This window comes from Mixophyes fleayi, chromosome 1 (genome assembly GCF_038048845.1).
Source record: "Mixophyes fleayi isolate aMixFle1 chromosome 1, aMixFle1.hap1, whole genome shotgun sequence".
In the NCBI taxonomy this organism is placed as follows: Eukaryota; Metazoa; Chordata; class Amphibia; order Anura; family Limnodynastidae; genus Mixophyes; species Mixophyes fleayi.
The window spans coordinates 333,361,487-333,385,344 of NC_134402.1; the positions used below are offsets into that span (position 1 = coordinate 333,361,487).

At 37.2% G+C, this 23,858-nt stretch overlaps 1 protein-coding gene across 1 annotated transcript in view; it reads right to left on the reverse strand.

Annotated features, from left to right (window-relative positions):
- Positions 1–4,673: 4,673 nt before the first annotated feature.
- Positions 4,674–23,858, reverse strand: part of PRODH (proline dehydrogenase 1) — a 99,526-nt gene continuing 80,341 nt past the window's right edge. The window contains exons 11-14 of the mRNA XM_075214747.1: positions 21,828–22,003; positions 10,238–10,336; positions 7,910–7,998; positions 4,674–6,838 (exon numbers count right to left, since the gene is read on the reverse strand). Of these exons, the coding sequence (XP_075070848.1) occupies positions 6,648–6,838; positions 7,910–7,998; positions 10,238–10,336; positions 21,828–22,003 (555 nt within the window). The 3' untranslated portion in view covers positions 4,674–6,647. The remainder of the gene's footprint in view (positions 6,839–7,909; positions 7,999–10,237; positions 10,337–21,827; positions 22,004–23,858) is intronic.

Genomic DNA, 23,858 nt, shown 5'->3' on the forward strand with positions numbered 1-23,858 from the left:
TGTTTCTATAAAAACAACTAGAGTCATGATCTTGGTGAAATATTGTCCACTGTTAAAACTACTTCAACTCATGGTAAAAGTAAATCTTTGGCCTCTGTACTATTAAGGCAAGGAAAACCTGAGTCTTCCGAAAGATAAAAGAGAATTGTTTTTTACTGTTAGACCTTTAATATCTGCTTACAAGACACTAGTAATCTATTTGCACTTGACCTTTACCTTCAACTTATGTCACAGGAACAATTGTTTTTATTCCTCCATGTTGTACAATCTGCCATTATTTTTAATCAACAATATCTCCTGGCTATAAAATGCACAACTAGTGTGGAGTGCAAGCCTGCTCATTGCAACTCTAAATAACAGTTTATTGGATTAGCAAAGCATAAAATACTGTAAAAACACTCATGTAGTCTGCAAGGTGGCTTTTTGTGGCTAGCAGGAATCTGACAGATATAGGGGATCTGGGATACAGGGACACAAATACTATTATCTAATATCTGTCTTGCACCAGATCTCACTGTGGCTGTGGGCTCTTTTTCCAGTGCCTACTCCCTCAGCGAGACTCAGCCATTTATCAGTAAGGACTGTCAGCAAATCAGAATGAATGAGCAGCACTTTTATTTGATGTACAGTGTAACTTAGAATTGTGTGTCAGACATAATCAAAATCTAATTTTGTGAGAATAAGGGAAGATCTAGCAAATACATAAAAAAAAAAGGAAAAAAATAATTACTTTAACTTCAAGTACCAGCAAGCCCTGGTAATGCCTGTTAATCTAATTACAAGTGGGCAGCATTTCAACAGTGCTTGAAATTGGCTGAGCTTTTTAATATGCAATGCATTTCAGTGGGCTTTCTGCACACAGTAAAAATGCATTGCTTATTCAAACGAGTGGTAAAAGCGGAAATTTTGCAGGGAGTAAATGTTCATAATTGTCTGAATATAAAACAAATTGTGAGATCTTCATTCTAAAAAGTTATTTAAGACAAAGTTGGACAAGTCTAACATCTGAACAAATTGCACACTGATAGATCTCCCTCCAAATTCTGCTTACTTTGAGTTATCTCACTACAGAACATGTAAGTAATATACGGAGGTTATGTTATAGTGGAGGATGTGGGAGAGGTGTTACAGGGAAGGGAGCAGGAATAAATGTGTTACTACAGAGTGGGAATGTGCTACAACGGAGGGACAGGAAAGCAATTTGTGAGAGAGGAGGGGCAGTACATGTGACATGTTACTATAAGGCGTGGCCACGACCCTTCACACACAATTCTAATTGCTAAACACTGACAGACCACAACCATAACAGTGTGTATGAGGTAATCATTTTGACTCATGAGGTGTCCCAAACGCCAGCCTATCCCAGATACAAAAATCTGAAAAGCTGGCCGTGACTGGCATCAACTTAGTCAATTAGCAATGAATACACCTTTTCCGACACCACAAAGGATTTATTATGGTGTCCTTACGTTCACCAAAACATACACATGTAGCATGAGCCTCACTGGGATTGGTAAGTTCACAAAGAATCACGGAGAATACGCTAGATAAAATTTATTTAATCTGAAAAATGTTTCCAAGGCTTAGTTACAAAAAACAAAACAAAAAACAAGACATACAATATGTTGCACAAATAAGTTTCAGAAAATAATATAAGAAATAAAACCAGAGTCACTACTTACTAGTTAAAACTTGGTGTGTGTGAGGGAACACAATTGAGAAATATGAAACAATTCAGTCTTGATAGACCCCCTCATGAAAATGCACAGTAAAGCAGAAGATTTTAAACCTTTCTCCACATAGCTCTCATCCCCCACCTTTGGAGTTTAGCTGTCAATAAGGACAGACTGTTCTCCCAAATGTCGCAGGGCTTTCGAAGTGAGCTAGTGATGTCCTAAGCTCTGGAGTGTTCAAAAGGATCCAAGTTCTCACCTCTGCTCATTTGGCTTGGCTGGTCAGGTCAACATCCTCTGCATACCAAAAAAAACGCCTCAGAGATGCTTATCTATCTCTGGTTAATTTCAAAAGATTATTGAGACTTGCATAGGTTCAAACTCCTGTCATTTGGCAAAGCACACATTGAGATTCCATTACAAGGTTACATAGAATATCCACATTGTTATTTTTGTTGAATTCATGTATGACAATCAGTCATTAGATATACTACATAGTCATCACAGCTTACTGTGAGTCATCTCACTACAGAACAGGTAAGTAATATGCGAAGGTTATGTTACAGTGGAGGATGTGGGAGAGGTGTTACAGGGAAGGGAGCAGGAATAAATGTGTTACTACAGAGTGGGAATGTGCTACAGAGGAGGGATGGGAAAGCAATCTGTTAGAGGGGAGGGGCCGTACATGTTAGTATCAGGCATGGCCACACCCCTTCACACACAATTATAATTGCTAAACACTGATAGACCACAACCATAAGTGTGTATGAGGTAATCATTTAAACGCATGAGGTAAGAAAAATGTTGAGATTCTCGGCTGTAGTATAGTTTTTTACTTTTTAAATTAAAAGATCCAGATATATATTTTTTATTAGATTTAGATATTTATTGGAAATATATATAGGAATACAGGGGAAAACATTTTTGGAAGGGAAATCTTTCTTTATGAGTATACATACATATACACATATACAGAAAAAAGAAAAAGAAAACCGATATTCACCACCCCTTTGACATTTTTATTTTCTTAAAAAATGTATCCATTTCGGAATTATATTAAACAAAAAACCTCTAATGTCAAACAAAAACACAAATTTAAAGATTTTTTTTAAAAAAATAATTGTAATAAAGAACAGACAATTGGCTATCTACAAATTCACTGTCTTCATTTTAATTGGTAAAAGCATTGCAATTTCAGATGTGAGTTTTTATGGGTAAGTCTCATCTTATTGCTAATTAACAGTTTTTTCAAATCATTCCACTAATTCTCAGTAAGTGATTGCAGTCTGGGCTTTAGCTGAGCCACATTGGCCCTTTGATGTTTTATAAGTTAGCCACTCCAAGGTATAAAAAAAAAAACAAAACAGACATTTAAAGGCAGAAATGCCCATAACTTTATTGTATGATGAAAAATGTTGTAATAAAGACCTCAGAATGAAGATGTTTATATTCATGCAATTACTACACATAGAATCATTTCAAATTTCATAACATTGAAAGAGTAAGGTTTTTTTTCCACACACATGCACAAATTACTGCAAGTCACATGATATATCTACTTTCCACTTTTATTGACAGCCATCGTGTCACTTCTTTCCTTTCCATCCATGTCTGACCCTTCCCTGGCAACACTCATTTCAGCCATTAACTAGAATATGGTTTGCCTTTATTGGTCACAACACAAGATGATTATGCATTTTCTGATATAATAGATTTGTGGATGTGCAACTATAGAAAAGTGGGAGTATATCATCATAGGCAGTTTATGCAGAACGGTTTTGTTATAGGTGCCCATATATGAAACAGAAAAAGCCCCACAACAGGTGTTTACACTATAGGTAGTGTTTCTCCCTACACATCAAGGGCTATCTCTGGAGGCAGCACCTGGTGAAGGGATTTGCTTTTGCATGGGAAAGCCTATTTAACAAGGAAAGTAGGGTATAAGTACCATCGCAGTTCTTTTGTTTTGCTACTGCCGTTTGAGAGTGGCAATAGCAGAGAATAATGACTGGAAAAATATATGTTTTTTTCCCCCTAAGTTGAACTGAAACCCCAAGTCCAGGCTTCCAGGTCCACTGCGCATGCGTGAACCTGCTAGCATTGGAAAGTTCACATCAGCATTAGATATTGGAGGTTGGTGAGGATGGAGTTCTTGTGACCTGTCCACTTGTGCAAATGTGTTAGTGTGGACAGGGTTCGCGTTGACAGGGGCAGCTCAATGATATGAGGATGGTAACAGAAGGAAGATAAAGAAAGGGACAGATTTCTATAGTACAGAATAGTAAGGTTAGGCTCTTGCCGTACTGATTTTGGAAAATGGTGATGTTTATATGAAATGAAGTTTAGACATCCAACTTAGAGTTATATTATTTTCTCAAAAAGTGACTTGTGCAGATCCTGAAAAGTGCAAATATCCAAGTAGAAAAATACTCTAATATGATAGCTGGCACAAAATAAATTTAAAATATACTTTAAGTGTGGTGTAGTTTTATTCAGTAGTAATACACATTTTGTAAGGGGATTTATAAATGTATTTAACTTGTTCATTCTATGCATTATGAAATATGACAGCATTTAGGAAGAATTGCAAGTAATTTGAAGTGGTTACCACTGACGCTGGGAGATGTCTCATTCACAACCTCATTTTAAATTAGTATACTTTAAAGTGTTTTAATGGAGTAGTAGCTGCATAAGGCACTTAATACAATATGTTTCATTTATGTGGAATTACATGTACAGTTTACCTTCCTAGAAAATAAATGGTCTTGTGTTTTAGCATCATTTGAATGAAGCATGTTGTAATACCTGAAGTCTTGCTGCAGAAGTCCATTTCAACAACAAAACTACAAAGACAGAACAGAACATTCAATAGCGTACATTGATAAAAAGAACCAGACTATATCTAACAAAAAGTGTTATTAAGGGACAATGTATAGTAGATAAGCTATTTTTGTCATTCCAAACACTATCTAATAATATAATTGCATGGTAGAATATGGCTGTGTGGGTGAACAGCTGCAATTGTCATTTTATTTCCTTGCCAGTCAAACATAGATCCATACAAATAAATACAAATATATTCTGTTTACTGCAGTTCATAAGAAAATAAATACTTTATTCAGTTTCATAACCTCAAATTTGCATTTTGACCTAAGGGAGAATTTTTTTTTATTTAGTTTACCAGTTTTCACATTATGACTATTGGTATTTGTGAGTTGACCCGTTGTAGCTCAGAACAAAGAAACTATAAGAATAACTTTATATTTCTCTCCCCATATTGGCAAATGTGTTTTCAATTCCTATTTCTTAACATATTTACATTTCCTTTTGGTTTCACCATCAGACTTACAGTCCGTTTCATGCAAAATATGTACTTGGCCACAGCAACCATCAGCAATTCACTTTTCCCCCAATCTAGTGAAAGTTAGATAAAGAGATAAGTATTTGATTGATTTCTATAGTTTAATGCAAATTTTGCATGTCAATGCAAAGTTAGCAAATGATCCTTTTATTTTTTTAACAAAGGGATTCAAGTATAAAACAATATTTCCCTGCATTAGAATAGCAGTTTGAATTTTGCACCAGATTTGCTCTAAGGCCATAAACGTTGTTTCTAAAAAGGCTGATAAATACGGGATTCTTGGCTGATAAGTACATTATCAGACTGTGGAGCTAAACTATTTCAGTAATCATTGCCCGACCTTTGAACAACTTCAGATAATATATAATTTGCTTCTACACAAAGATTTTAGTAGTTTAGAAAACTTGTTAAGAATTGCCTTCAATGCGCGTTCCAAGCAGGCTGACACTAACATCCATGCCACAAAAATCAGGGCCCTTTCAACAACTAGTTTCTTACTGCAGATTGATTAATGAAGTACAAATTAGTAAGGTCACTAGAATCAAATGGGGGAAAAAATGTGGCGCAAGTTACATTTATGCATGTTGACAATTCTCAAGAGTGTATGTATGTATGTATGTATGTATGTATGTATGTATACACACACCTGCATCCTCAACAGTTCATTTCAACACCAAAACTACCTTCTGCTCTCTAACAGATCTTTCAGTGGAAAGTATAGATAAAAACCTGAATACTTTAAAATAATTCTTACTATTAAGCGCCACAAAGGACAAATTTTTCATAACAATTAAACAATCATCTTCTACAGTTTCCGAAACATCCTAATGAGGTGCTCCCATTTTAGGTTATACTTCCATGAATTAAAACAGTGATGTTTGAAAGATGTTTGAAAGTATCTAGCACTTATAGGCTTATATAAGGGACTGTTCCAATACACAAATGTGTAGCGGCCCATAGAATCCAGATATTTGCTTTCACCTTTCAAACTGCACTAAAACAATGACAGCTGAGGATCGGATTGGTTGCTATGGGAAATCATACACTGCAATTCGATTGAATAAGCCTTGTCTTTATGCTACAATCCACTTATCAAATTTTATAGTAGTAATGTGTTTCTGGTATCACCACTAATCTGGTCCCCAAAAGAACAAAATATTTCCACAGATATGTAAAACTATTTCCAGTGTGGTTTGTTAAGCAAATCACAATTAAGAGTAGTCCAGGACATATGCTGCACTACTTCTCTATGAGGACCAAACCGTACATTCATGCGCATGTTGCTCTATAGCAAACTGAAGATTGCTTCACCAGTAATTTGTATAATTTTTTGTTTTTAAATAGATATAGAAATTCGGTTCTAATTTTTTTTCCATAAAATAGTGGTTTCATTTCCATGTAAAGAACAGATTATGTGCCGTTTAAAAATTAAAGTCAATTGTGGTTCCATTTAAAAGCAAATAAATTACGTGGTTGTTATAGTATTTACACAAAACACCACACACAGCATTTAAACATGATAAATTACTATGGCTATAAGCAAGTTCAGGTCACATATATATGAACATCATCCTCATTAAGTGTCTTCCCTTGTGCTATAGGTTGAGATGTCTCTAGCATCTGGGAGTGTAGAAAAGGTTTCCAGTGATCAGACGTGTTTTGAACTCTCTCCACAGAAGTTCCCGCTCTCTGAGAGCTCCTTTCATGATGCCACGGTTCTCCTGTGCTCTCCGGGATAGGTATGGTAGAACCTCATTGATAGGTCCATAGGGAACATACTTATAAACAGGATAGCCAGCTTGACCTACCATTAAAACAAAAATATTTAGTACAATACACTTACCATATAAAAATTGTAGTTAAAAAGTTAATTATATACACACATATATACACACACATATATATATATATATATATATATATATATATATATATATCTATATCTATAATATAAATGTCTAGTGGCGTGTGTTAGTCTGTCTGTGTGTGTGGAAAAAATAAAACCAAGCTGCAGCGCCACCTGCTGGGCGGAGTTATACACTGACCTACTAAATTCTTAGTGTGTGTGGAAAAAAAAATTCAGAAAGGGCTGAAATTTGGTATACTAAGATGTTTTTAATTTGTTAATTGTTAAAAGTGTTTATAAAGATTTTAAAAAAATATATATATATTTCTTGAAGGAGAAGTGACAGTTGGGAGTGGTTGGTGGTTGCCGGGGGTGACAGTGGGGAGTGGTTGGTGGTTGCCGGGGGTGACAGTGGGGAGTGGTTGGTGGTTGCCGCGGGTGACAAGAGTGAGTGGAGTGTGATACTCAGGACCGCTGAGAGAGATCCCTGTGTCTGGATAGACATCTGGATAGATGTGGCGATGAAAATGAAGGATGAGGTGATGGAGAAGAATGATGAGGTGGTGACATGTGGACAAAACCACGTTAAAAAAGGGCGCTTACGTCGGGAAGTAACGCTCTTCACCTGAGAAGGCCTGGGCTATGGCCCAAATGCATGACAAGAACCTTTTTAACACCTTAAGTAGCTTGATTTGACTAGAATGCATGCGTATCATGCACAGGTTAACACATATATATATATATATATATATATATATACATATATATATACACACATACACACACATATATATGTATATGAAGATTCTTTTAATTTTAGTCAGTTTATGTGAGCACATCCTTGTACTAACCTGGGAGGAAACATTAAAGGGGTTCATATTAATTGAACATTGCCCAGAAGTAAAAAGTTATTATACGCCAAAAACACAATTTGTGTTCAATTTAACTTGAGCCCCTGAATGTGTAACATATCATATTGAAACTAGGCATATAGAAAAACTCAAAAATCGTTACCATATGAATACTCACCAAGAGGAAAGCTTATTTGGTCACACATGCCCAGCAATTGGCCAAAATATACTTTTTTCTCATCAGGATAAATGGCCAGTTCATTCATTCTGAAGAGAACAAAACATAAAAACATAATTATTAGTTAAGTAAATAGTTTGCAGAGTAAACGATCACTTCATATATAGCACAAATGACCTTAACATTCTGAAGTGTGTTATAGACATGTGCGCACACATACACTAACTTTCCATTTACACCTTTTGCAGCATTGTAATGGTTTTATTATATAATTACTTTTTTGGTGATTTAAAGTAGGTGTTATTTATTTCACTATATATTTATGTTTTCATATTTACCTTCCTGTCAATTAGTAGTAACAACTACTAGTTTTATAATACTTTGTAATTATAAGTTAAGGTTGGGAGATTTATTTGACACTTGTACTAAACAGATACTATTTGTGTATACAATTATATAGTTTGTATACTTTATAGACCTATACTTTATATTTATACAAAATTTTACATTTATTTAATTTCAGAAGCAACAAACATGGGTAGCCAGGCTCAGTCGCCTAGTTTCCACACAGTTTAAAATAAAACAGAATACATATGTTTGAGGTCTCTAAAAGACTCTAAGGGGCCGATTCAATTCAGAGCGAGTTGTCTCACGTCATTTATAAAAGTTGAATGCTGGAGGAACTATCGAATCGCCGTCTAAGTAGCAGAGCTGTACATACCATAACAGGTGTATGGCGATCATAATATGTATAACAGAACCATAAACAGAAAATAGATTGGTATTAACATAAACATTTTAAATGTATTCAGCTCTATCAGTTTACAGGAGTCAGGGGCTAGAGTACGCAGAGTAATAATTCTAGAGTCGCTGTGTTGTACCTGATGAATCAGAACTGACATTAAGAAAAATTGTGCTTACAGTATTTGTCCAACATGGTATGAGTAATGAGCTTGTAAGTAGTTTTTGTCAGAGCATGAGGATAATATTAGCATATGACCGATGTAGTACCTTTTACATGTATTTTCCAGTGTATCCAAATCGATACGTGATCATATAAAATGATTTTAAAAATCCTCATGTATATTGGAGGAACTAGCTTTAGAAACCAGTATATAGTAATCTGTAAATGCATTTCTTTTTAGCATTCTATCATTATGCATTTTATTTACTGTATCTCCAAAGAAAAACATAACATTTATTCTAATTTTAACATTGTTACAAATTGCCATAATTTCACTTACATGACCTTGTCTAGATCATTTCTTAAAGTGTCAATTCTTTAGAATTTCAGGAACAAACATACTCTTTAAACTTAAAGCATAGTACTAATAACATTGTCACAAGTAGCTATGGGAAATCATACCCTGCAATTCAATTGGATAAGCCTGGTCTTTATGCTACAATCCACTTATCATATTTTATAGTAGTAATGTGTTTCTGGTATTGCCACCAATCTGGTCCCCAAAAGAACAAAATATTTTTACAACAGTAACAACTGAACATAATACTGTACATTGGACTCCACTGGCACCTTAGAGGGTATCAACTCCAGGGTGACTTCCGACACCCTAATTAACTACAGTGTGGTTTATGCAAGGCATGGTAAGGAGGGCCTTTTTGTTGTATCCCCAGCTGGGAAGGAGCCTTATGACCTGGATTTTACTCCTGCTTCACTCTGTTTATGTGCCTTTGTGTTCATTGTATACATATATAATTTGCAGGAGTTTGATATTAGAAATGCTTATCTTTAGTAGGGGCAATGCCTCCAACACCCAAATTCCGTTATCCCTTGCACCATCCATATTGTATCCCTTTGGGACTTGATGTGAAGATCTGTAGGTAATATATTATTTCCATTTTTGGTTTGGCTCATATTTTTAGACAGGGCAGTGCGTTGTACTCATGGAGCTTACAGGGGTCAGTGATCCTGTACTTTCATTCCTTTATGAAGTTTAGTTAATAGTCTCCATCTACCTCCATCTCCCCTTATTCCAACCATACTCCTCCACCGGCAGCTACACAGAAATACCAGTTGCCAGTGGCTGCTTTAATATTTGTGGATGATTATGCTTCAGCCTTGCAGTAGCCACATGCACTTTCCCTACCACAAGGTACTTGTTATTTCGCTACATTATGCATCGATTCTTTCACACACCTCTTTATTTATTTTTATTGTGATCCCCAAATGTACAGTGCTGTGAATATGTAAATAAACAAGATAATAATATTATTATTAAATAATAAATAGTACCAATGCTATTCTAACAGAACTTTTTCAATATATTTTATCAGTTACGTGATACAGAGCTTGCGGTAAGAGCCTACCTTTTCAAAGTGAATTTCACAGTGTCTTCATTGTGCGAGGCTACCATTACATTTGCTTTGCGATTGTGCCGGATCTCTTCCAAGACATAATCAAGACATCTGCAGTACAAAAGTGTGTAATCAAAACTCACAATAGCATCAATGATTTGCTAGGGAGTTATACAATGATCAAACCGGCAAATACAAGAATCAGGGCTTAATATATCACACTGCAGGGGAAAGAAAAAATAGTTAACAGAGGACAATTTAGTTTCTATCTACACAACGTACTTAACGCAATCATGGTGAGTAATAACAAGTATTTGATTGGGAATCTGTTGCATTTATATTTTTGAATGCACTTTTCATGGATTAGTTAACCACTTACTGTTAATAGCATGGAATGCAGAATATTCTATTTTTCACGTGACAACTTGCTTTAACTTTATAACAGGTGACGAATGTATGAAAAAACCTTTAGATATGGTTTAAATATGCATTATAGTATTTATTAGTACTCTTCAGTTATTAAAATGGTGTTGAATTAATGAGTACAATGCATGCCACACGCATTAGAAAATAATAAAAGTGCCAATGTGCCAAGCATGTGATAGTTTTTAAGCATTTTCAATACACTTTAGTCATGAGCCTATCCACTACAAAAATGGCAACTCAACTAAGAGACGCTAAGCATTTTTTCAAATACACTTTTTTTTAACAGTGGTTTGACTGGTACAGTCTATCAGGTCGTGCACATGATCCAGCTGTATAAACAACCATCGCCATTTGTGTAAAATGGATTTCAGTATCATGTGAATCCTGTAACGATCTGCTTACAGCTTACTGCTTTGCCTGGCAGCTCCTGCCTTCTGGACTTTATTATTTGTTCATTTTGTGTGTTGCAGCAGTACCTTCATTCCCCAGAGGTGCTGCTATTGTGCCCTACTTGTTTGTATCAGGGGTTAACCTGCCCTGTAATTATTCCTTGCACCTGGGTGTGTCCCTTCTTAAACCTGTCACTCCCAGCATACATTGCTGGTTATTGTTGTCCCATCCTGTGATGTCATATCCTTGTTGCAACCTGTGGATTCTTCCTCCTGCCTTGCTCCTCTGGTTCATGCCTGCTTGGAATCTGTTCATACCTCCTGCTTCCCTGCATTAGCTGTTTACCTGCTGGTTCCTGAACATTCGTATTATTTCCTGCATCAGCTTGCACCTGGTATTTACTACTGCTCTCGATTACCTGCTATTTATACTTTTCTGCAAATAAACAGAGTGTTTTCACCATATTCGTGACTCCTAGCTGTACTCCTGTTTGTAACCGTGACAAATCCTCTGCGGATCTATCAACATCTGTGTTGGCCCACGTTACTGAATGTCTCTCTGACATATCACCTTAGATGTCCTCTCGCCACCTCAATCTCAAGCTAGCAGAAGCTACCTACCGGACATCTCCATTTCTTTTGGAAAACAGGACAATACACACTATCCATCAAGCTGCTCAAGTGTCAATCTTGACTCAGAATGGTCCTTTTTTTCCCCCCACATACAATCTGTATCCAAATCCTGTTACTTACATATAAGAAACATTTCCAGATTACACACATCTCTCACACAAAGCAGTGCAAACAACTTGAACTCATGAATTCATTATCTATTGCAATTCCCGCTTTATTGGTCTTTCTCTAATTCGACTTTCACACTTACAATCTATTTTGAATGCAGCAGCTAGACTAATTTTCCTTGTAAAAGTTCAACTGCTTCTCTGCTCTGTCAGTCCCTATACAGGTTGCCTGCATTTTACAGAGTCCAATATAAAATGCTTCTATTAACATGCAGGGCCATAAACAAAACTGCACCAACATACCAAGTCTTTTTCCAGCTGCATCTACTCTGTGGAATGTTCTTTCTCGCCCAAGAAAAATTTAGCCTCAAGCCATTAATCATTCCCTGAAAAACGCACTTCAGGCAATCTTATAATTCCCAACGTACCCTCCCAACCTCTCTAGGGCACTATACCCTTTACACAGTTCACATAAAGCTTACATGTGATTTATTTCAATGCTCAAACAACCCTCTGACCCCAGACCAACACTGCCGTGCGACTGGATTATTTATTTTCCCCAATGCACTTTTTACCTTTGTAGTCTGGCCGGACCAATAAGCAATTAAATTTCTATTAAACTTCTATATAGGGCAGCACGGTGGCTCTGTGGTTAGCACTTCTGCCTCACAGTGCTGGGGTCATGAGTTCAATTCCCGGCCTTATCTGTGAGACGTTTGTATGTTCTCCCCGTGTTTGTGTGGGTTTTCTCCGGGTGCTCCGGTTTCCTCCCATCATCATCATTTATCTATATATAGCGCCACTGATTCCGCTGCACTGTACAGAGAACTCACTCACATCAGTCCCTGCCCCATTGGAGCTTACAGTCTAAATTCCCTAACACACACACACACACACACACAGACAGACAGACAGACAGAGACTAGGGCCAATTTTGTTAGCAGCCAATTAACCTACTAGTATGTTTTTGGAGTGTGGGAGGAAACCGGAGCACCTGGAGGAAACCCACGCAAACACGGGGAGAACATACAAACTCCACACAGATAAGGCCATGGTTGGGAATTGAACTCATGACCCCAGCACTGTGAGGCAGAAGTGCTAACCACTGAGCCACCGTGCTGCCCTGCCAACGCTCCAAAAACATACTGGTAGGTTAATTGGCTGCTAACAAATTGACCCTAGTCTGTGTGTCTGTGTTAGTGAATTTAGACTGTAAGCCCCAATGGGGCGGGGACTGATGTGAGTGAGTTCTCTCTGTACAGCGCTGCAGAATCAGTGGCGCTATATAAATAAATGATGATGATGATATATATGTCCTGCAGATTGTAAGCTTGCAAGCTCTTGGTTTGTAAATACCCATTGTTGTTTTGTTACGGTGTTCCCAAAAGTAAAGTGCTAGCGAATATGCTTGCACTATATAAATATATGTTAATATTAATAATAGGATCACAACATTAATTAAGGTGTCATGTGATCTTAACAGGAGTTTGCACCTTATCTGGTTTAAAAACTAGTTTATATTAATTTAGCCTTCTAAGATCTATAATAAATTATAAAAAACAAAGGTCTAATATATTTACCTATCAATTAATTGCAAGTAATCACAGAGGTTTGTCCCTTCAAAGAGCTTTCATAGCAGTTCAAAGCCTGTACAGAGTGACACATTGTAGCAGCTTCCCTGCTTTTGATAGTGTATTTCTTGGAGAGTTACAATTTGCTGTGACAGCTTGTCTGTCCTTGGGAAGCGCGTCCCGGCTGTGATGCTTTGTAATGCACCACCGCGACCTGGCAATCTGAGAGCTGGGCAAGTGTGCATTAGCCCCACTATAATGACAGCTTCCTGTGACTGATTAGATTGGGCAGATGCCCTGAACATTTCATTGGTGGCTGTTACTACTTAAGGCAGGGCTAGTTACCATTCTCTTCTGCTCTTGGTTACCACCTCTTACCTACCAGCTGTTGTGTTGCATATAAACTTCTACTACGCTAGAGTTAATACCTGGGGGCATCCAAGTACCTGCGAACGCTACTTGCTCTATGGGATAGGTGGCTGCTATAGGCGAAGACCTCAGTTCTAGAAGTTATAGCCAATAGCCGCTAGTCATAACACAGAGGCTTAGCTTCTTGACTTTTTGCAAGTGCACTTTCTACTGAGGTACACAGGCTTATGGAGCAAGATGTCTGCAGAGAGGAATTGTGTGGAGTGGTACTCCTACTGAAGTATGGAGTATGGCACACAATGCACCTTTGCATAGCAGTGTAGAAATGAGCATTCAGTCAATGGCTTAAGGGCGCATGTGTTGCCTTGCGGAGGGGCAAAATCCATTTCCACCCCCACAAAAGGACTTAAGTTTGCTTCAACTCAAAGCTGGCAGTCTCATCCGTCTCCCAAGGTGTGCACCTTGAAATGAGTGGATATGAGTAAAATCAAGGCAGTTTTCTGCATAAGTACTATTGGTTTAAACCATTCAAAGGCAACTGATTTAGGACTTTGGTGCATAAATGAAAAAAATGATCATCAGTCATTTTATATAATTTATTTTGATTACAACAAATAAAAAAAGTGCAAAGACCCATTTGATGTACATATAGGGCCCCACCTCTTCCCAAATGCCTGACATCACTCATTGAGCAACAGACAATGTAGGTGATAAAAAAAAACCAAATCCAAAACAAAGCACAGGAATACATGAAAAACACTTTCCAACCAGCTTGGTAGTGTTAATCCCACATACACTAGTTACAAAGTTATTTGAAAAATAGGAAAAATTTAGAACTACTGATAAAAAAAAGTAATGATCCATAAAATTAAGCCAGGTAGGCGGTAGCCATTTTATTTAAGATACAGCACACTTGGCTTATTGTTGAAGACGTATTTATATTATCCTGGTATCTCTGTATCTCTTATTGCCTCAATCCACGTTTTAGGCAACATGGTGAAAATAAATGCCCAACAGATGCTGCTATGTTAGTCTGCAGTATTTCCATCTCTGGCTATCTGAGACACACAGCTAACACAGCTGAAACTAATCCTCAATATGGTTTATCAGTAAAGCAAATGTCCTAAAATTTAAAAAAAGAATGTAACGCACGCCCTCGCTCATAATAAGATATCTACAAGTGCCTGCAGAGTGTATAATAATTAGTACAAATGGAACATACAGCAGGTTAAAGCTTTCGAATGTGCCAATTAGTGTTTTATGGTGATTCCATTAAAATACTAAATTAAACAAGAGCAATGTAATCCATATTCTATATTAGCATGCACCAATCACTGCACATTTTCTTTTTTATTAACAGTTTATTGAAAACATTAAGAGCAGTACTAATTGCTGAAACTTAGGCTCTACATACAATGATTATAATCATTACAAAAACTGCACACTTTTATAGGGAGATCAGCCTTCTATCATAACTTACTAGAGAAAAATAGACACAAATATACCCACACAAATATTACTTGTACTTACTTATTACAAATGAATACAATTCCAGCAGAAGTTCTGGCAGAACAGACCATTAAACAGAGGTGCAAAGTTCCGTCAGTACAATTGTATTGTAGTAGAGTTCCGCAGATTACCATTCTGCACTGTATTTGAATTTTACAGCTTGAATACATCTGGCAAAACAATGGTTAATTCCTTTGCTATGTGATAGGTCAGGCAATATGTGCGATATTTCACAGCGCTAAGCCAAATGTTCCCAATCTCTACTCTCTCTATAAGCAATCAGCTAAGAATCGTTTTTGTTAGGGAGATGAGGCAGCAAAATGTTGGGAATTCATTTTAACAAAAGCTACTTTTTGCTGCCGTAGTTTAAATGAGTAGTCGTTACTTTGGTGGCAGATCTTATCTTATAATAATTAGTGACATAGTGTCATATTAAACGCCCCTTGCATGAACACCAAATCATCAATGCTTCAAAATGCTGTCAACCCCTCCCCCCCACAAAGAAAACTATACTTTCTATTCTGCTCTGCAGAAAGTAAACACATGCCTCAAAGACTTACTTCTTAGACAACCTGTCCTTGTGCAGCACCCCCATATAGTAACAAACTTTTTAAATACTCCGTTATCTGCTTGATACGAAAATTCCTAAGAATAACCCCCAAACTATGGACATGGTGCTTTTAATGATTAAAATACAGGATAATCAAATCCATACAGACAACAAACAGAAACTTTAAAAATATTTTGTACCCAGGGAAATTTCTCCATTAAGCAAATGGGAAGCACATACATATATGTTCTCCAGGGAATCCTGACAAAACATTGCTCAAGGACATTGCGTTAGTTAAGTAACTGCACCTGTTCTGAGTATGCAAATGTGTTGAGAAAGATGTACTTATTATAACATACATGCCATCAATATCAAAATCTCAGGGGTTTGAAAAAAATAGGTCTTAGAGATGCAGAACAGCACTATTACTCTTTGTACAACCTTGTCTGTACACAACCCTCCTTGCTGGACAGAAAACATTGCCAGCTTACTTAGGAAGATTGTAAATGTCCACATTGCATGAAGAAAATGCAGCAACCTTAGATACTCCCCCATTGGTAGAAGAACTAGCTTTGGCAATAGCAGATGCCTTCTGGTAAGAGCACAGGACCAGACGGGTTCTCACTTCTCTACCGAAAATCTCCTCTGCAAACCAGTCTGACTGATTTATAGAAATCTTCAACTATATCGGAGTAAAAATGCTTCTGAGCTAACTTTCCTGTTTCCTGTCTTTAAACCTATCTCACTTTTAATTATGAACTTAAACCTTTTTTTACACAAAGATCTTGCAAGCAGGCTTAGATCTCACTTGTCGAGTCTAACCTATACTCAGTGGGCTCCATCCTTTAGGAGGGAGGCTAGAGACAACACAACTACAACCATCAAACTCAAACCAGCCAGGCTGAAAAGCCTTTGGTGAAACTTACTGTCAGACACAGAAAAAGCTTTTGACCTGGTTGAAGGGATCTTCCTGGTTGGTTTCTGCCAATTTGTGGGGATTTTTAATATAATCCCCTAACCAGGGTGCATCAAATTTGCAGACCCACACCAAGAATTCTGTTGAAACTTTTCTGCCATATTTAAAATGACATCAGACAATGGTAATGGATAAATTTCACACTGTACGGACAATGTTAACAATAAAAAAAATATTATTTATGCTGCCTTTAGTGATCAGGGATGTAGGTTGGTGCAAAAACAAGGGTTATAAGCAATGGGTGCACATAGAGCACTCCTGCCTTCACTGTCCAACACATTATGCTCCCTGCTTTCCTGGTGGCTTTGAACCCTTCGGTCAGGGATCATCCAACCATAAACCGCACAATTGCATAATTCTGAAATCTCTGAAGGAACCCCAGTGTGCTCCCTCTTGTTCTCATTTTACCCAGTACTAAAAAAAATACAAAAATCTGACCTTCCAACATAATGTGAGAAGTTCCTCCAAGTGATCCATTTCTTTAAAGAACCCAGGTGGACTCCCTCAACAAAATGGTATTCTGTCTAATTAATAAGATCTCGAGTTCTGGAAATTCTTAGAAAATTAGGAATTGTTTTCAAAATATGAATATTAAGAATGTATCTGCATAATGAAATAAGCACAGTATACTAAACATCACTTTTTTTTTTTTTTTTTTACAGCTGCTGACTCATCTTGGTAATGGCCGACTCCCTTTTAGGTTTCTCTTGGTTGCCATGGGCAACCATAGCAGTGATAGATGCAGCCCTAGTTGTACTTAGCACTTCTCTGCAGCGTGACTGGACAATTGACATTCCCAGCTCCATGGGTAAAAAAACAGGTCTTATCAATTGGCTAATCATTCTTCTGCCCCAACATAATTCAAAAAGCCCTGATCACTGTCTATAGTTGACCATCGCCAACAGGAGCAGTATGGTGTGGAGAGTGGGGTGTTTTGTGTTTCTACAGTGAATCAGCAGTTCTAAATGCTTTAGAGTTATTTCTAGTGATTATTATTGCACCTTGCATGTCCCATTCCATAGAGAATACCAATACTTCTTAAATTAGATTACATGTACATAAACCAGCCACACACGTATATAAAAAGATCTAAAATTGTGTCCAAAATTACATTTGTATTCTGAGCTGTCAGGACATGCTGGTGCTTGTAGTTGTAAAATTCCAGCATGCTCTGGCAGCCAAGGGTATGCTGGCACTCGTACTAATACTACCGTCAGTAAACCCAAGCAGTTTTCAGCTACATGGGCTTGCTGGGGCTAGTAGTGCCAGAGGAAAATAATGCAGATTTTTTCTAACTTTTAACTATTTATTACCACAACACCCCCCAGCAGGAGCCCTAGTGCTTTCAGCACTGTGCTGTTATTTGTAAGGGATGGGTCAACATTTTCTTTTGCAGGCTGCATTTACCTTAGCTAACTTAGACCTGTACTTAACAGGCTATGGCTGTGTAACATTATAAACAGGGTAACCCTTCTCTGTAGGTTTCCGTTACAGTGTCACTAGCAGAGGCAGTCATAGCCTAGGGCTGGTAGCAGCTCTTGTAGGGGGATCCTACACTGCTGTCCCCCTGCAATTCCTGCTACCAACCCAGACTAAGAGACTGGTACAGAGAGCACTTTAACACGCCCTTACTGTACTTGGCCCATGCTTCTATGGCGCTTCCCTCCCCTGTTACGCCTTTCTAAGCGCTAGTGGAAGATGCATCAGAGTCTGCATAAGGTTGTATGCATAGATGATAGTATGGTCTGATGATTGCACATACTCATAGATGTACTATTCTAATCAGTTTCCCAATAGGCTCAAAGAAAATCTGATTGATTTCAATAGCCTTTTTATCAGACATTACCAATACTGGCGATATCGAGGCATCTATGGCTAGCTTAAGACTCTAAGGGGCATATTCAATTAGGATTCGCACCCACGATTACGCACGGTTGTGCATGTAAAGTGTCATTGCGGATCCGCGATATTGCGGTACCGGGACCTGTACAGCTACGAATAATAGCGGGCGCGAATCATAATGCCCCTTAGAATGAAATAGGTCTATTATTAAAAAAAGATCGACTGCAATTAGTGTACAGTACAGAGATTAGCAAAAATATGCTTTTAAAATACAAGACTGTTTATTATATTTAACTTACTACATAAAGTAGTAAAGAATATATTATTTGTGTGTCCTAAGAAGGAATTAAAAATAAAACAAAGTTATTATAAAGCAAAACTATCTCCTCTTGTCCTTATTTATTCATCATTCTGCAAATGAAAAGAGTAAAGAAATATAAGATATCTCAGTGTTCTTTTAAATTGGAATGTGACAAAGTTTTATTTAACTCCCTCCTTATGGTTAAGAATATTTAATGCACTTCAAGGGACAAGAAGGCCAGTGAGAAGAAATAATATATGCAACATAAAAAAGGAAACAGAGATTGGATGTTGTATTATGCTAATAAGTAATTTACTCATCATACTCTTATTCAAATTAGATCTCATACAGCTGGCCGATCAACTGAGCGATGCGCAACTGGACATATTCTTGGCAGTTTGCCATATAAAGAACATATAAAAAAATCTGGATCAAACATTTTGGCTGAATCTTTATAAAACAAAGTATATGATTGACATCTAGAGCCTTCTCTTGCCTTAAGCTGTATTGCAAAGGAAAAAGAAAGGTTTAAAAAAATATAATTATCACAGTGACTTATTAGGTAAAGGCAAAGGCTTGCATTCAAAATCAACACAATGTGCTACATGCCGTTCAAAATTAATTCAAATATCACTCTCCTCATTTATCAAACTGTATAAGCTGCCAACGTAATCCACAGTGGTTTAAAAACAAGAATAAAAAAAATAAAAAAATCATACAAAACTAAATATTTAAATCAACAGACTCAAAACTGGAAAAAGGGACACTAGGCTATTGTGCAGCTTGGAATCAGGAAAAAAACTTAGGTCAAAATGTTTAAGTAAATTTTGAGCCTCTACAAATATCAGCTTTGCGAGGCTGTTTTAGATTATTCATCTTTTATTTATATTAGTATACAATGAACAGACAGGAACGATCCATAATACTTATTACATTACAAAATACATTATCAATCTAAACATAATTATACCTTGACTAATTAACATATATATTTTTAACAACATTTTTGTGAACACCTGATATGAATTTGCCAAAAATGAAACTACTGCAGAAGCAAACGGAGTTGCGCTCATCTCTATACGCAGTCCCACACACCAAATGTATGGGAGCAGACAAACACTTATAAAGCCTAAACTCTGCTTCAATGAATGAGTGGAAGGATAAAAGCATAAGAAAGTATTCTAAGGTGCAAGTAAAGTTAAATATTTAGATAGGAGTTAATAAAGAAAGCTACCAGGAGCTTAACAAGCTAATTACAGTGGTAGCTTGCTGAATGCAAGCTATTTCATAGACTTTCTTGAAGTGATATATCCTGTGAGAATATGATGGAGTTTACAATATCAGTAAAACTGAGGCAATTTACAGCGAAACATCCAGTTCATAATGCTGCATAAATATCAAGCACTAAAATTGATAAAATCCAAGGGCAAAAATGCATCACTACTATTAATCCCAACTTGTTCCTCTTACTATTTCACCGAGCACGAACAGACTTTAGCTTTGCTAACAAGTTTTTCGTACTACTAAGGACTTTTCCAATGTAGATTGCTATTCCCTATGCACCAGGTACAAAGTCACTAAAGCAATGCCTGCTTCAGCGTTTGGACTTCTACCTTCATTAAACTTCTCATGGTTCTTCTCATCTATTATTTGGGCTCCATTGTGGGTAGTTTATGCATGCAGGCCGTGCAATACAAGCAATATTAAAAATAGAGCTCAAGATCAAGACTTCTGTGTTCTGCAAGAGCCTTACGCAGCAGTATAAAATATGGAATCCTTTGCAGGTTATATTATACTTTAAACACACAAAATGTAACTTATTTTTCTGGCACTGCTCCTCGTGTACAACTGTGATTAATTTATTTATATATAAAGAACGGCCAAATGTGCCAATCATCTAGATCAATGCTTTCCCACATCTAGTCCTTGAGTACCTCCAACAGCTAATGTTTTGAAGACTTCTATCTGTGGAAACAGGAGGGATAATTACTGACCCAGCTAGCTAGATATAACCTGTGCATGATTAAAGAAATCCTCAAAACATGAGCTTTTATGGATACTCAATGACAAAACACATCTTGCTTTATAAAGCACATGGAAAAAAAAGCCAGCACTTGGCATCACAAAGGAAGAAAAGAAAAACTAAATGCAAGTATCACTGATTGGTGAATGTCACTATTTTAATTATATGGGGGCAGTGGTTCATTGACATCTACTGATGATTTTGTAGTTTATCTTGGCTGACTCAACTCACAGGCAAATATGCAGCAATATGATCTTTAATTGATTTTAAATATTTCACAGTATTCTGTGTATACAGTTGTTTTTTGAAGATTAACTAGTTTTAATATAAGCCAATTCTTTGTGCGATCATATAATGGTTTGGTGGATATCTAGTGGTCAATCAAATTTACTATTAATATTTTTCACCTACCTCCTTTATATGGATCTATAGATATTTATTAGCTTTGAGGAAATGTTATGTTTTGCTATGAAATTTTATATATATATATATATATATATATATATATATATATATATATATATATATATATATATATATATATATATATATACATATATATACATACATGCACATGTATATAGATAAAGATTCAGCACTACAGACATCTAGGGTAATGATCTATTTAAGTGTTCTACTTGACAGTGTATGTTCTGTACTTTGTATAAAAGCACAGTTGTTATGTGTGACTGGTCCACTTTAAAGACTATTAGCAAAAGATGTTATCAAAGGGGACACTGAAGTATGCAATGAAGTCTAGCAATAGCATTTAAAACTAACCTGCGTGGTTACAATGCTCAATTAATGAACCACTCCACTTTTCAAAAACTATTTGGAAATCTTTTTGTAAACCAGTTAACAAGCTAAACTGAACAAATCTATACACACAAAATGCTATACACGTACCTATGGTACATTTCATTGGTTTTCTCATATGTAGGATTGACTGGGTCCTCGTAGCCCACCTCTGCTGCACGACTTCTTTCCTGTTGCATGTAGGCCCCTCTAACTAGCTTAGCACCAAAATGCCAACCCTCTCGTCGAGATAACTCTACATCAGCAGTCACATTGTCATAGGCTTCCTATGGAGAGGGGAGAGCACACTTGTTTGTGATATTGTAAGCATCTGAAAACAGCAATTTAAAAAGGAACGCAGTTGTTTCTGTCTAAATATAAAAGGGAAGAGATGCAAATATGATATAGTATTTTCAACACAAATAAATCCTCACAAATATCCACTGTGCCCGATTCATTAAGGCACGCAAAACGAACGTATTGTGATTTGTTTCTCGTTTTTTTTAAACGCATATAAATTGGGCATATGCATGTCTTAAACAAGAAGTGGATGTAAGTATATGTCTGTTGATGAATATGGGTCTGCTCTGCTCTAACAGACAAGACACGCACAGAAAAAAACCAAATTCAATTAATGTCTCCTATTAATAATAGTCATTAATGGCAAAACATTTAAATGTATTTAAATACATTTTTATAGTTGCTTCTGATTGCAAACACATGTTTTAGCTTGTATATACGACAGTCATCACTAGTAATCGGCACTTACATCAGACCTGTAGCTGGTACAAGTGATACAACTGAAAAACACGTACCTTTCAGATGCCCAAAGCTTTAATCAGACACTGCTGCGTGCGCTTGAGCTTGACACGCTCTTACTGTACATCGACTACATGCACAGGTCCATTCCCCTCCCTGTTTCAACACTGAAATCATAGGCTATAGGGTCCATTGCACTCAAAGACGTATTGGATGTTGCTCGGTTCTTTGGCATATGGCTCGTTTATGGGAATTCACAAAGTATTTTTATGCCAAATATGACACGTTTCATTGATAAGAAAATGGTCTCGGGACAGTTTTTGCTTCCACCTGGCACAACACTTATAATAAATGCAGGCATAACATTTCTGCGTTTAAACATTCATTTCTCAGCTTTGCCCTGTTTCCCATACCAGTTACTGTACCCAGCCTCTCTGTGAAGCTCATTAGCAGGCTTATCTATTGGACCTCTCCCTTTTGTCAGCCTAGAGATAAGATCCTGTGCATGCTGCACTGTAGAGTAATTCACCTCCAATTCAGCAGCTTGGGACAGAAGCAAAAAGGGAAGGGGTGCAGCCTGGTGTATTGCGTTGCATGGGGATGTGTGTGCAACCCTGGATCTAAGGGGTTCTGTGGGACCATCTCCCTGATCCAAATAAATGGGTAGACCCGAGTCCCTAACCATTATAACAGAGTTTTGTCTTTACAGTGTCCCAGGGAAAGGAAACACACCCCTTGCGCTATACGTAGTAGGGGTTGCAGTGGGGCACTGTATTACCTGTAATTGTTTCCTGGCAACTGTTCATGTTGAGATGTAAAGTAGCAGAGTTGCTGGGTTCCTTGTCTATACTCTCTGTGTCACTGCCTAACTGGTCTCCTTGTGGGGGCTTCTTGGAGAACACTTCCCTCCCACTTAGACTCATCTATGTGGGAATGCCCTGGTTCTGACACAACAGAATACATATTTTCAATCTGCCCTACCTCCAAATTCGAAAAATTCCTTGTTATTGGGACACACTACCCATCCAAATTTCTCATGGTCTGTACAAGGTAGAGACTGGAGTCATGCTGGGGACCTGTCCCTAGTAACACTATGCAAGTCTCATCTGGAGGGCTACTGGACAGAACACTCCCCTTTCCCCTTGGACTCATCTATGTGGGGATGTAGAGTAACATGGTATTTGTACCACACAGCTACCTCCCCTAAGCCATTAGATGTCTGGCTAATTGTGTGGGCTATAAAATAACCTCCTTGTCTCTACAGACAATTCAGGTTAATGTTCAGAACTCAGATTGAGATCTTTGTGGTGAACATTCTAAGTACAGGTCACAGTAGCAATGTAAGGACTACTCCCACCCACTACTTTCAGTTGGTTATGTCTA